Source organism: Lissotriton helveticus, chromosome 8, assembly GCF_964261635.1.
Source record: "Lissotriton helveticus chromosome 8, aLisHel1.1, whole genome shotgun sequence".
Classification (NCBI taxonomy): Eukaryota; Metazoa; Chordata; class Amphibia; order Caudata; family Salamandridae; genus Lissotriton; species Lissotriton helveticus.
In genome coordinates this window covers 364,877,367-364,889,944 of record NC_136069.1, presented here as the reverse complement: position 1 = coordinate 364,889,944, position 12,578 = coordinate 364,877,367, and the positions used below count along the sequence as shown (strand labels likewise).

At 45.3% G+C, this 12,578-nt stretch overlaps 1 protein-coding gene across 1 annotated transcript; it reads left to right on the top strand.

The window, feature by feature from the left end:
- The first annotated feature begins 1,524 nt into the window (after window positions 1-1,524).
- Window positions 1,525-12,258, top strand: ZAR1L (zygote arrest 1 like). Its single transcript, XM_078656002.1, has 4 exons — window positions 1,525-2,248; window positions 8,462-8,554; window positions 11,371-11,445; window positions 11,898-12,258. Exons 1-4 carry the CDS (start codon window positions 1,541-1,543, stop codon window positions 12,039-12,041), a joined length of 1,020 nt encoding a protein of 339 aa, XP_078512128.1. The 5' UTR covers window positions 1,525-1,540; the 3' UTR covers window positions 12,042-12,258.
- Window positions 12,259-12,578: the final 320 nt, after the last annotated feature.

Below are 12,578 nucleotides of genomic sequence, written 5' to 3'. Positions count from 1 at the left end.
TAATACCAGATTCCAGTGACACATCAGTCAAGCATGTTATCTATGAAAAATGCATAAGTACATGCCATACTAGTAAATGTAGATACCCGAAACATCATACAGTTTGACAGCATAACATCTTTACTTTACATTTTGCTTTTACTATCAGATATATCATTCTGACCATTTACATTTCCCATCAGATTAAGAAGCTCTCTGCATATTTCTCTCTAAATTTCAATATCCTCGGCTAGTTTATCGTCCTTTTTAAAGGCTTTCATGTACAGTTCTTCTGCAAGAGACCATTCGCCTACATCCCTCATCCAACAATCCAATGTCGGCGTTCGAGCACGAGTTATAGTTACCAGAGATAATTATACCTGATAAATGTCAGTTGTTTTGTTGGTTTAAAACGTTACGTTGTCTCTAAAATTGTCACCTAACTATAACATTACTTCAACCTTTATTTTCTTCAGTCAATATAAATATATATGCCCTATATACCCCTGCACATATAACACAGCAATATTTTTACCTCAGCTTTGACTACAAAATAGAGCCATTCCGCAAGTATGATGAACTTGGTACAATGTATCAGTTCTGGTGATAAAGTGATACAAGTGCACATTGCTTATGCACTTTATGTTTTTTAGGATTTGTTCTTGGTCCCTCCTTTTCCGGTCCAATGAATGGTAGCATCGTGTCCTGTGCTGGCTGGCGCTATATAAAGAAAATACATTTATGTGTGCACCATTCACAGGTCTGAGGACCCGCACAGGTGTTGCCTATGGGGCACCGGGCACCTTAGACAGTGCAACGTAAATATCTTTGTCCAGCATCTGGCCTCAATGGACCTGATAATATGACCTGGGCTCTCCTAAAGATTTGGCGAAACTCGCTCCCATCCTTTCAGCTACTTCCGTATTTAGTGCACGCACGATGGCTTACAAAAACACATTATGAATGGTAAAGGTTGAAGTTACACACGCATGCTTGCCTCCAGTTGTGCCAGGACGTAGCAGGATACACGTTCCACATAGCAAATAATTAGCTGCATTGTTAAACCATAAATATTTCAGATCTGCCTGGAGTCACAAATCTCGCATTGTCGCCAAGAAGAACATATTCCAGGTCCACACTTTATATCCAACAACATAAATGTTTCTGGATATTGTAACCTGGGCGTTTAACTTGAAAGAACACACATGAAAATAACGATTTGTACAAAGCCCGGGTTTGGAACGTTGTTGTGGGCGACATGTCGAAAGGGGCAAGGGTTAGTTGTTCACGATTTATAAACCCAATACCGGAGTATTCATAGAATACTTCTCATGGTTAGGTTAACGCTTAGGCAAGGATCACTGAATGTATGAGGAGTTCGCAGTAGGGAGAAAGAGAAAACCTGCTCGTGTGTCGAGAAGTTCGAGTGGTTCCACTGGCCACAACACATCGACCCACCTGTGGTCAATTATTGCTCTCATGTGACCGGGCCTACTGGGCCGATATAAGCCCGATCTGGCCTTGCTCCAATCTAGCAAAGAGAACGCAGGAGACGGTAGTGATGGCGGGGTTTGTGTACCCGCCGTACACAGTTTACCCCAGCTATGGGGGCCCCTTCAAGCAGCCCCAGCAGGGGCGCCCCCGTCAGCCCAGCTGGAAGCAGAGCAAGGGGAGCGGCGTGTATCTCCCGCCGCCTCCCACCCCGCCGCCGCCCCCCGAGCCCTCCGACTACCTGGATAACTTCAAGCGCGCCCAGCTCAAGGCCATCCTCTCCCAGGTCACGCCGGGCCTGACCCCGCGCCTCCGCCGCGCCAACACCCGGGAGGTGGGCGTGCAGGTGAACCCGCGGGTGGACGCCAGCGTGCAGTGCTCGCTGGGCCCCCGCACCCTGGGGCGCCGCGGCTTTAGCCCCCCCGGCCGGCTCGTCGCGCCCCCGCTGCCCCCCGGGGTGACCATACTGCGCTCCCCCGGGGGCAGCAGCGAGGTGCGCTTCACCCGGCCCATCGCCGTCTACTCCCCGGTCTCCGACCGCCGCCTCTTCACCCTGCCGCCGGGGGGCGGGCGAGGGCCGCGGGGCAGGGCCAGCGTGGCGCCTCTGCCGCGGGAGAAGGGCGAGCAGGAGGAGGCCACGGAGGAGGAGAGCGGGAAACCGGACGCGGGGCAGGAGGGGCCCCCGCCAGAGGGCCTCACGGCCGAGGCCAACCAGAGCCAGGAGGAGCAGGCCGACGAGAGCCCAGGCGCCCCCGAGGGCAAGAGGGCCGCCTTCCAGGTACAGGAGCGCGGGGAGGGCGAGGCGGGCCTGCGCGGGGCAACGGTACCTCAGTGTGTCTGCAGTGGCCGGGTCTATGAAGCCGGTCAAAGGAACCAAGTTCTGTCTCTATTCTGCAATTGAGCAATTTGTATCTCACAAAATTGGAAGAGAGGTTAAAACGTTTACCCGTTTTATTCTCTGACAAGTCGGTGCCTCTTAAAGCTTGTGTATATTTAATGCAGTATTTAAAAGAAATAAATAAATTTGTGTGTAAGTTATCTGTAACTTTGAGGTACAGCCGCATGTCTTTTAAAGCCCAAATTGACACTCTTTTTCTCCCCCCCCCCCCCCCCCGCCACCCCCATCGTAACTTGCTCCACCTCACTGCGAGTTGATGCTCTTTTTATTCGTTTCTTCTAAAGGCTCCGTGTGTATACACATGTTGGCCAAATGGGGCAAAACACTTAATGAACATGCTTAGTGATTTCTCCCCACAAAAGCCTTGTATGATATACTATTGAATAAAGCAAGTGTAAACATTAGTTTAGGCTAAAACCGTTTCAGGGTATGCATGGACAATTGCCCCCTTGCAGGATTGACACGGGGGTTAGCTACATTCTTTGCTCCATTAGTATTTTTCCCACGCTTTTGGTCTCTTATTTGCACGAACAGCTTGTACCAGGTTTTACATTTGGTAGTAGCATTGTAGCTAAATAATCTGAGTACTATCTACCTGGAAAAACGATGGCCTCGTTTTTTTGCTGTTCGTGTTAAGAATGGGAGAATACCCCTAATGGAGCAGAAGGTTGGTAATGTGCCTACAGTTCCGCTGTCGTGACTGTCAGTTTTCACTTCTAAATCTGTAAACCTCGGAGCCTCCAAATAAGTGGCCACTAAATGTTGCTGTAGCTTCTCGACTACATTTGCATGGTGTGCATTGTAAAAATCCATTGGGTGCGGCTGTGAACGATGTTCTTGGATAAGGGGCGTTTTTGGCTTAGTTCTTTGACATGCCTTCAGAAGTACCTGTCACAGCAGCTAATGGATTCCTGTAATCTTTATGGACAATTGATGAGATGTAACCTTTCTAAGTGAAAACATTTAGTACCATGTTTGTTGAATATATATATTTTTTGCATGTGTTACCCTCTGATTTGGCAGTCTGATAGCGTTTAGGCCATGAAGAAAATGATGCTTTTGAAAATGCACCCTTTATGGTAATTTTCTTGCATTCGGGAAGTCTTTCAGTGCTCCTATCAACAGTAGGCGATTGGGCTTCCCTTCAACATTAACGTTTATGTGGTCAATACAGACTTAAACAGATGAGCTGGCGATTTACTGCTTGATTTGAATGGCCTTCTTTGCTGCTCATCCGAATAGCCACTTTGCCACATGTGGCACGCCATGTTTAGTGCTGTTCATTGTGCACTTGGGGAGGGGGACATGCCACCTATTAAAGGCGTGTGTCCAAGGGGGACATTCAGGAGGGAACTCTTGTAGTCCTTCAGACTGAAAAAATCTAATCTCATAGTAGATACTTGAAATGTGTTCTTAGCTCCCAGGAATGCTAAAGATTCTCAACTTTCAGATGTATGGAGGGCTCACCTCACTGATCCTTGCTGTGGGGAGTTGCAGTAACTGATGGCTTTTGTTAGAAGGGTCAATATGACTAAACAAAATGCTTGACCTGGTACAGCTTGGGTCTAACCAGAAATACTATGTATGCCTTCACTTTTTGTTTTGGAAGTGGTTGGGGTAGAAGCAGTCTGATCTACTGCATGCTAAACGGGTTGTTTTAAACTTATTGTAAAACTAATCTTTGCCCGTTAGAGGATTTCAACACTATTGGTTGGATTGCACTACCAAGACTAATCACTTTTTATCATAAAGGACAACCTAATCTTACTTTCGTACCGGATTTGGTGAGTCAAGCTAGTATTTATCTTCTGCTTGTGTCTTGCTTTAGCACGTTAACTGCCGCATGCATCATTGTAGGATTTTGCATTTCCTAAACTGCAAAAATTAAGGTATCGCAATTTAGGAATTGCAAAATCCTATGCATCAAATCCTAATTTTTTTTTTTAGGATTTCTTAATTTTCGGAATTTGCGATTCCTTAATTGCGAATCGCAATTAAGGAATGGCATTACATTGATTCCTAGAGGCCCATAGGAATCAATGCCGTTTTGCATTTTTTTGTTTTGGAATTCGCAATTTGTTGATTATTATTATTATTAACCGGATTTTGTAGAGCGCAAACAACCCGAAGGCCTCGTAGCGCTAAGTACCGTCACACTAAAAGAAAAGAAGGGATCAGATGAACAGGTGGGTTTTTAAATTCTTCCGGAATTTTGAGAGGCTAGGTTCACTGCGGAGGAAGGTGGGCAGAGAATTCCATTCTTTTGCAGCGTTCCATGAGAAGGAGCGCCCGCCCCATCTGGCCCGTCTGATTTTATTGACAGTAGCCAGGAAGGCAGTGCTGGATCTTAAGGACCTGTGAGGAAGGTAGGGTTTAGACAGGGAGCAGACCATAGTGGGGGCATTTTTCCACATAGCTTTGTGCATAAAGCAGAGAGACTTAAACAGCACTCTGGCCCTGACCGGAAGCCAATGCAGTTTCCTGAGGGCAATGCTAGCTGAGTCTCGTTTATTGAGGTCTAACAAAAGACAGGCTGCAGCATTTTGGGTTACCTGTAGCTTTTTGATTGTAAAAGCAGGAGCACCTAAGTATAGGGAATTCCCGTAGTCTAGGCGGGACAGAATGATGGCTTGAACCATTATTCTGCGGGCTTCAAAAGGGAGAAGGGGCAGCACCTTTCTCAGCATACGCATTAGCCCAAAGCATGTAGCAGAGAGAGTAGTAGCTTGCTGCATGAAGCTGAGGTTGGAATCGAGCCAAATGCCTAAGCTCTTTATATGGCATTTTGATTGAGGCATAGGGCCCATACATGGTGGCCAATCTAGCAAAGGAATGGGAATGGTTGAGTTGCCTAACACCATAAGCTCAGTTTTCTCGCCATTTAATTTTAAATGCGAGGTTGCCATCCACTGAGCCACAGCTACCAGGCAGTTACTTAGATTGGATGAGGACGGGACTGCCTGATTCAAAGACACGACTAATTGCGTGTCATCGGCGTAAGTTATTATGTCCAGACCGAAAGAATGGACTATATCAGCCAACGGCTGCATATAAATATTAAAAAGAGTAGGGCTCAACGAAGAGCCCTGAGGTACACCCCGATCCAAGGGCCAGACTTTGGAATAGGTAGTACCCTCAACTACCCTAAAAGAACGGTTCTCCAGAAATGACTGGAGCCAAAGCATGGCCTTCCCCGAGATTCCCATCTGGTTGAGGCGATGAAGAAGAATGCTGGTGTTAACGGTGTCGAAGGCGGCACTGAGGTCAAGCAACATGATTGCTGTAGTGCCGCCTTGATCCATTTGCTTCCTGGCCAGCTCAGTTACCGCCAGGAGAGCCGCTTCAGTTCCAAGTTTTGGACGAAAGCCAGCTTGGGAATCGTGGAGGAGATGATTGTTCTCTAAAAATTGAGTAATAACCGAGTTGACATGTTTTTCAAGGAGTTTGCTGATCCACGGAAGGAGGGAAATAGGCCGATAATTGGCCATATTTTCCGGATCCAGAGTGGGTTTTTTCAGCAACGCCTTAACCTGTGCACATTTCCATGCAGTAGGAACTGAACCTGTGGAAATGGAGGTGTTTAGTATGTTAAGGATTACAGGTTTGACTATGTTCTCAATTTTTACTATCTGAGAGGGGGGGGCAGGGTCTGTGGGGGATCCTGATTTTATTTTCGTCATGATAACCGCAAGTGAGTTTTCATCCAGCAAAGGGAACTCAACTAATTTTGGAGTCGTGAGGTTGGATGAACTGGTTCCCATGTCCTGGGGTAGATTAGGTGGCTGAAAGGCAGAGGCAATTTTTTGTATTTTCCTGTAAAAATACTCAGCTTGACTCTCACATCGAGCCTGGGCTTTACTGGGGTCAGCGGGAACCAGGGGAGTATCAATCAGGAATTTTGCTATTTGAAAGATTTCTCTGGCGGAGTTGGAGGCGGTTGAAATTTTTTCCTCGAAGTATAATGTTTTAGTTCGACTAATTTCTAATTTGTACTTTTTAATAGCTTCAAGATGCAAGGTTTTGTCTACCTTACTACGAGAGATCCTCCAATTTCTTTCGAATTTTCTGCACGCCCTTTTTAGTTCTTTAAGATGGGGGGTATACCAAGGTGAGCTCTTGGATTTTGTTTTTTCTTTAAGGGCCTTAATAGGTGCAATAATATCCAAGGCTGAGCACAGCCATTTGGTATAGTTCTCATATTGCAGTGCTGGGTCAATCGCTCTTAAGGGGGGGGCAGCCGAAAGCAAGTTAGCCCATTGGTCTGGGGAAACTTTAGACCAGTCTCTTCCAGTTAAGGTGGTGCGAGAGGGGGGCTGTAATGGTGTCGCTGGAGTCCACTGAATAGATATTAAATAGTGGTCGGTCCAGGTAAGAGGTAGTGGAGTTGCTACTTTCAGTCTGGTATCGTTACTAAGAACACCATCAAGAAGGTGGCCCTTTTCGTGCGTGGGCTCAAAGCCCTTTAATATAATCTGAAGGGCTGCCATACTATCCAGAAATGCCTTGGCCGTGGGGTTGTTAGGGTCCTCTAGGTGGATATTTATATCTCCTAGTATAGAAAAGTAGGATTTGCTAACCACCAGGTTGGCTATTTTGGATTGGAGTGAATCAATGAAATCTCCGATTTGATTGGGGGGACGATAGATAAGCACACCAGAAAATGAGTCTATAGGTGAGAGATCAAGAGTGAATATCATACTCTCACAGTTAGAGATATCAGCCGAAGAAGTTCTACAGCGGTAGAGGTTTTTGTGAAGGATGCCTAGGCCGCCTCCTCTACCTTCTGGTCTGTCTAATCTCTGCAAGGTGTACCCCATTTGCAGAATGGAAGTAATATCTGAGTCAGAGACGTCTTTTAACCACGTCTCCGTCAGGAAGACCACATCTGGCTCTTTTTCCTCCAGCAGGAGAGTCATTTGTGTAGCATGGTTGGTCAGTGACCGGCAGTTTAGAAGAAACATTTTGTAGGAATTGCCAGGATGCTTATCTAGTTGGCTAGTGAGTGAAAAAGTACAGTAAGGGCAAGTCCCAGAGGGAGAGTCAGGGGGAATGGAGTGCCGACAGGCATGAGTAGTCAGAGGCATTAAGTTTTTCAGAGTGATAGAATCGTACCTCATCGATCTCCTACAGTCTGGTCCGCCTTGCACAGGGGGTATGGCCCCAGGTCCCGTCCGGTCGCGGACGGGCGCAGACGGGCTTGCCTTCGGCGCGCCGCCGGCGCGCCCGCTGCGCCCGCCCGCTGCGCGGACGGGGGAATCTGATGTTTATATCCACTGTAGGGGGCGTAAGGAGGGTGGGATCGTCGATCATCTAGACCGCGATCCTACCCAAGATGGCGCCCAAAATGAGTGAAGCGCCGAACGCCTGAACTAGCGACCCTTGTCAGCTAGAGAGGGGGTAGGAGGCCGCCCTGGGCAACGTCGATCTTGCACCAGAGGTAGGACCAACAGGAGGCTTAAAATCGGTTCCAGTAAAATATTTTACAACTTTTAAAATTGCGCTAAGGTTCTGTTATTCCTGTTCGTTTCCAATAGTTTAAGAGGAGCAAGAGTGCTCAAGGACCCCCGGCTTCCGCCTCAGGGGTGAAGAGGAGTATGACAAATACCAAAGGACCCCCCTTGCACCCCTGAAATGTATTTTAAAGTGCATGTTTCACACATGTCCTAAGGACATGTGTCTGTAACATGAAAGTTAAAAAAATGCATTTTTGGGCATTTCCATAACTTTTCGCAAATTACCACGAGGTTCAACCTCGTGGTAATTTGCACCCCCAATTGCTAATTCGCAATTTGAAAAATAATCATGCATTGCTTTTAAGGAATCGCAAATTTGCGATTCCTTAAAAGCAATCTCATTTTTGGAAATCGTTAAAAATAGCGATTTACACAAATGTATGATGCATCCCAAAAACGTATTTAGGAATCGCTAACGGCCGAATTTACCGATTCGCACCGTTTACACTTCTTAAATAGGTTGATTCATGTGGCTGTAAATGTTAAGTCAGAATCTAGTGACACTGGTTTGCAAGTTCTCATTAAAGTGCTATAATTGTTTAATTTACTTTGGTAACCGTCACTTGTCTTGCTGTTGCAGTTTTTGGAGCAGAAATATGGCTACTTTCATTGCAAGGATTGCAAGACCAGATGGGAGAGTGCCTATGTGTGGTGTATTTCTGGAAGCAGCAAGGTAAGTCTTTATACTAATGGCTTTCAGAGCTGTGGTCTATTCACTGTGTATAGAGGGAAAGGAGGTGCTGTTGCAAGCAATGGCTAAAGGTAAGCCCATAGAACATTATTCATGAGCAACAAGCCATATGCATGTCTGGTCTCTGAAGTTTTGAGTAAAGACATGGTAACTATGGAATTGACCTGCTTGTCTATGTAAGCATATATACTAAAAGTCATTAGTCATTGTTTTGTGTTTCTGATCTGTGTATGAGGCAGATTTGACTCGTACGCAGATCTGACTATCTTTGAAAGCTTGGTCTAAGAGTTTGATTTTGTGGAGGCTAAACGTTGCCACAGCATAATGTAGTGGTCTTTGAAGGGTAGAAGTCTCCTTTAATGGTAAGGATAAACTAAATCTGAAGTCTGCACATCGTCCGTAGTGGCATAGGTGCTACAGGCGCATGCTTAACGGCTTTTGTAGCTCAAATTGAGACCGTGGGAGCTCAGCTTTGGGAGGGATTGGTTAAGGTCTCCCATTGACCAAACACTGGGACGTACTCCTTATGCTCCTCTTCCCCTCCCACCACCCCACCCCCCCATCCTGCTAGTATGCTACAGTGTGAATTTCTTTCGTATTGGGGACTAACTTGATTAAAAAAAAAAAAAAAAAAAACATTTTTAGTATGACTTTTGAGCTGCTTTTGTTCTGTTATGAAGGGCGTCCACTGCAGGTCTATAGTGTTTCTATACACCATCTCCACTGCTGAAAAACACCCTAGTTTAATCGGCTCTGGTAACTGCAGCAGAATTTTCTCCACGCTACCTGGTGGTAGGCTGGGACTGGGAGCCTGGGTTACTGCGCTCTAGCAGGTGCCAACGTACATAGGTTAGCAGCTTCTCTGCTGGTTGGACCAGCAGTTAACATTTATTTTTGGTGCTTATACAAGAATTTCTGTTCCAACATACCTTGTTTTTCCAGAAGGTAAAATCACCACAGATTCGTGCTGACTTTGTTTCTTTGGTGCCCCAAACTATTTACTAAAGCTGGTGTATGCTTTAGTATTCATCAGGCTTGGTGCATCCTCATTGACACGTTTGAATGATCTGTGGAAAGGTGCTTTTTAATGGGCACAGCAGTGCAGGGTTCACCCTTATATTGTCTACAGGTCCATAGACCAACCAAATAGATTGGCACTGAAGGTGGAGTTCAAAATGACCAATTTATTCACTCATGAGTGGGACTACGTCCATACAAAACCCTCAAGTGTTCCAGGAGGTAGTACATTAAAGGGACAGAACACAGGTCTTATATACAGCTTTTTATGCACTGGTATGCATGTGGATACAAATAGAATGTACAGGCCTACACAGGAATAGTTACCGACAAGCATGGGCTGATGGGAAATCACTTAGTCAGCAAAGTGGGAGGCGGAGCAGGAGTGCTTATGGCAGCACTAAGATTGACAGTTGAGCCTGAGACCAGGTGTTCTGGCAGCTACAAACTCTTTAGCATGCATATTGCTTTTAGCTGAGTCAGGAAGTTAACTAAAATAGACAGCACAGGCAGGAAAAAAGACAAGCAGCAGGGGATGGGAGAATTATGAAGCCAACCAAATGGATGCCACAACAAGTTGGTTTCAGCCTATGCTAACAGATTATTCCAGATTTCCGCAGATCCACCAGCCTTCATTACTTGGGAGGGGGGGTTGGGGGGGGGGGGGGCAAAGGAAGTTCCACATACTGGTCTTGTTGCTTGTTCTACAGCTGTTAATCACACTTCATCTGGACTAACTTAATATGATGGATCATCTTGGCTGCAGCTTGACTTCCAGGCAGTTTCCCAAACCTTTCTGCCCTGGTGTCCTTAGTCAAGGCTGTCTTTATGTAATCATTTTTTGCCCTTCCAGTTGCCTGGCAGCAACATTTCGACATCTAAGTTTACATCCATAATGCGCATAAACTCCAACAGGGTTGTCTGCCCCATACCAGATTTGTTTATTGTTTAGGGGTATTTTCCTTGCTTCTTACACATGCTAATGTAAATTTGTGATGGCGGTTGTAAACCTCCAATTTAGCAGAGTAACCTGCACACATCCGACTTTCCTTGTTCCCGGACGAGTTGATGCATTGTGCACTAAAACCCATAGCCTTGTAATGTGCGATTTCACCAGGGAGTTCTGCATTTCTCTAGCATTAAATGACACTTGTTAATCCCGTCCATGATGCCCAGCACACCACCTGATGAAATCAAAAGGCCACAACCTGACCATAGATATGGCTCGGATTGCTTTTGATCTGCTGTTGGAACTGGATATTTCTCTAAGCATTCGTCTGTCAGCTAGATTTAAGTTATGTGAGTTGTCTCCAAGTTTGTTTACTAAGTGCTCATTGCTACAAAGCATGGCACAATCCTATCCTTGTACATTAATGCAGAATGAACCTGCATTGCACAAGTAGCACCCATTCCATTTTAAGTGTTTTACCACTAAAAGCCTAGGCAGCACAAACTTGGCCTGCCAGGATTGCCTGAAGAATGTGTGATTCGTGGTGCGTTGTAGACTTGCACATTTTTTGTATTTGCTGAACCTAGCTAAATGAATGCCCAGTCACTGAAATCCAGGAAATGATGTAATGTTTAGGATGTATGAAGAACGTTGTAATATATGGCCCTTCTCTTTAAGAGCAGAAGAGGAAAGGCTTAATTCAACGTTAGCAATGTGCATTTATGTGTGATCTTGCTTTTTGATTACCTGTCATGAGGAATTATAAAGCATATGGGTTATTTACATTCTGGAAGAATTGCATGATTATATTGTGGATTTGTTTCTTTTCCAGGTTTACTTCAAGCAGCTGTGCCGCAAGTGCCAAAAGTGCTTCAACCCCTACAGAGTAGAAGCCATACAGTGCCAGGTAGTGGAACCTTAAATTCTCCATGAGCACTTCCGTTCTGCACATTGTGGGAGTTAGAATATGGAATGCTTTTAGTTGCAAAGCTTTTCATAGGCATGAAGGCGTGCCAGTGAAGGCATGTCACACTACCATTTGTACACACTTTAGAATCTCTTGTGAATATTTGCAGTGTAGGTGTAGGGTGCAGGTGTATGTTCGAGCATGACAGAATGATCCCATAATTGGAGTGCTGAAGTAATAAATCCCAGAGTTATTGTTTCATGCCTTATCGGGCATGATTGTGGTACCGTGTGGGCCTTTTTCTTTGAATAAGCTGCTTGTTCGACTTTAATATCAGTTTGAGGGAAGAGCAGATTGTCTAATAATTTGCAAGGTCTGCATATTGTTTAGTTTAAGAAGTACTTTTGTATCCGGACTTGTGCATTAAAGTCATTTCACCTCTTCTCCTATAGTCCTGCTCAAAGAGTCGGTGCTCTTGTCCTCAAAAGAAAAGGCACATTGATCTGAAGAGACCCCATCGCCAAGAGCTGTGTGGCCGCTGCAAGGACAAGAGACTGTCTTGTGACAATACGTACAGCTTTAAGTACATTGTCTAATATGTGATCTTGGTGGTCATCAATTTGGGGAGGAGGAAAATAGCACTTATGTGTTGATGCGTTGCACTTTGTGATTCGATGATGGATTTGGCATTTGACCCGGCAATGGCTAACTGACTTCTCTTTGGATATTCAAAACTATTTTTGTACCATAGTATTGACTTGTATAATGTAAATAAAATGAGATTAAAGTTATTGGGCAAATGTCTAATTATTCGTGCAGTTTAAGTGACTCAAAGCATTTTTGTCCATGTGGAACATAATAATAATAATAATAATAATAATATCCACATTTGTAAAGCGCACAATCACCCGTTAGGGTCTCTAGGCGCTGGGGGCAGTCGGGAAGATTAAGCAAGCTATTGCCCAGAGTCACATGGCGCTGGGCTAATCTGCCGCCGGGGATCGAACCGTGATCCCCAGATTCCGGAGTCAGTCGCCCTGGCCACGGCGCCACACCTCTTCCCATCAGCAATTGGAAAGGGCCTATAAGCAAGGTATCACAAATTCAATCCGATCTAGCAAATTGCATTTTGC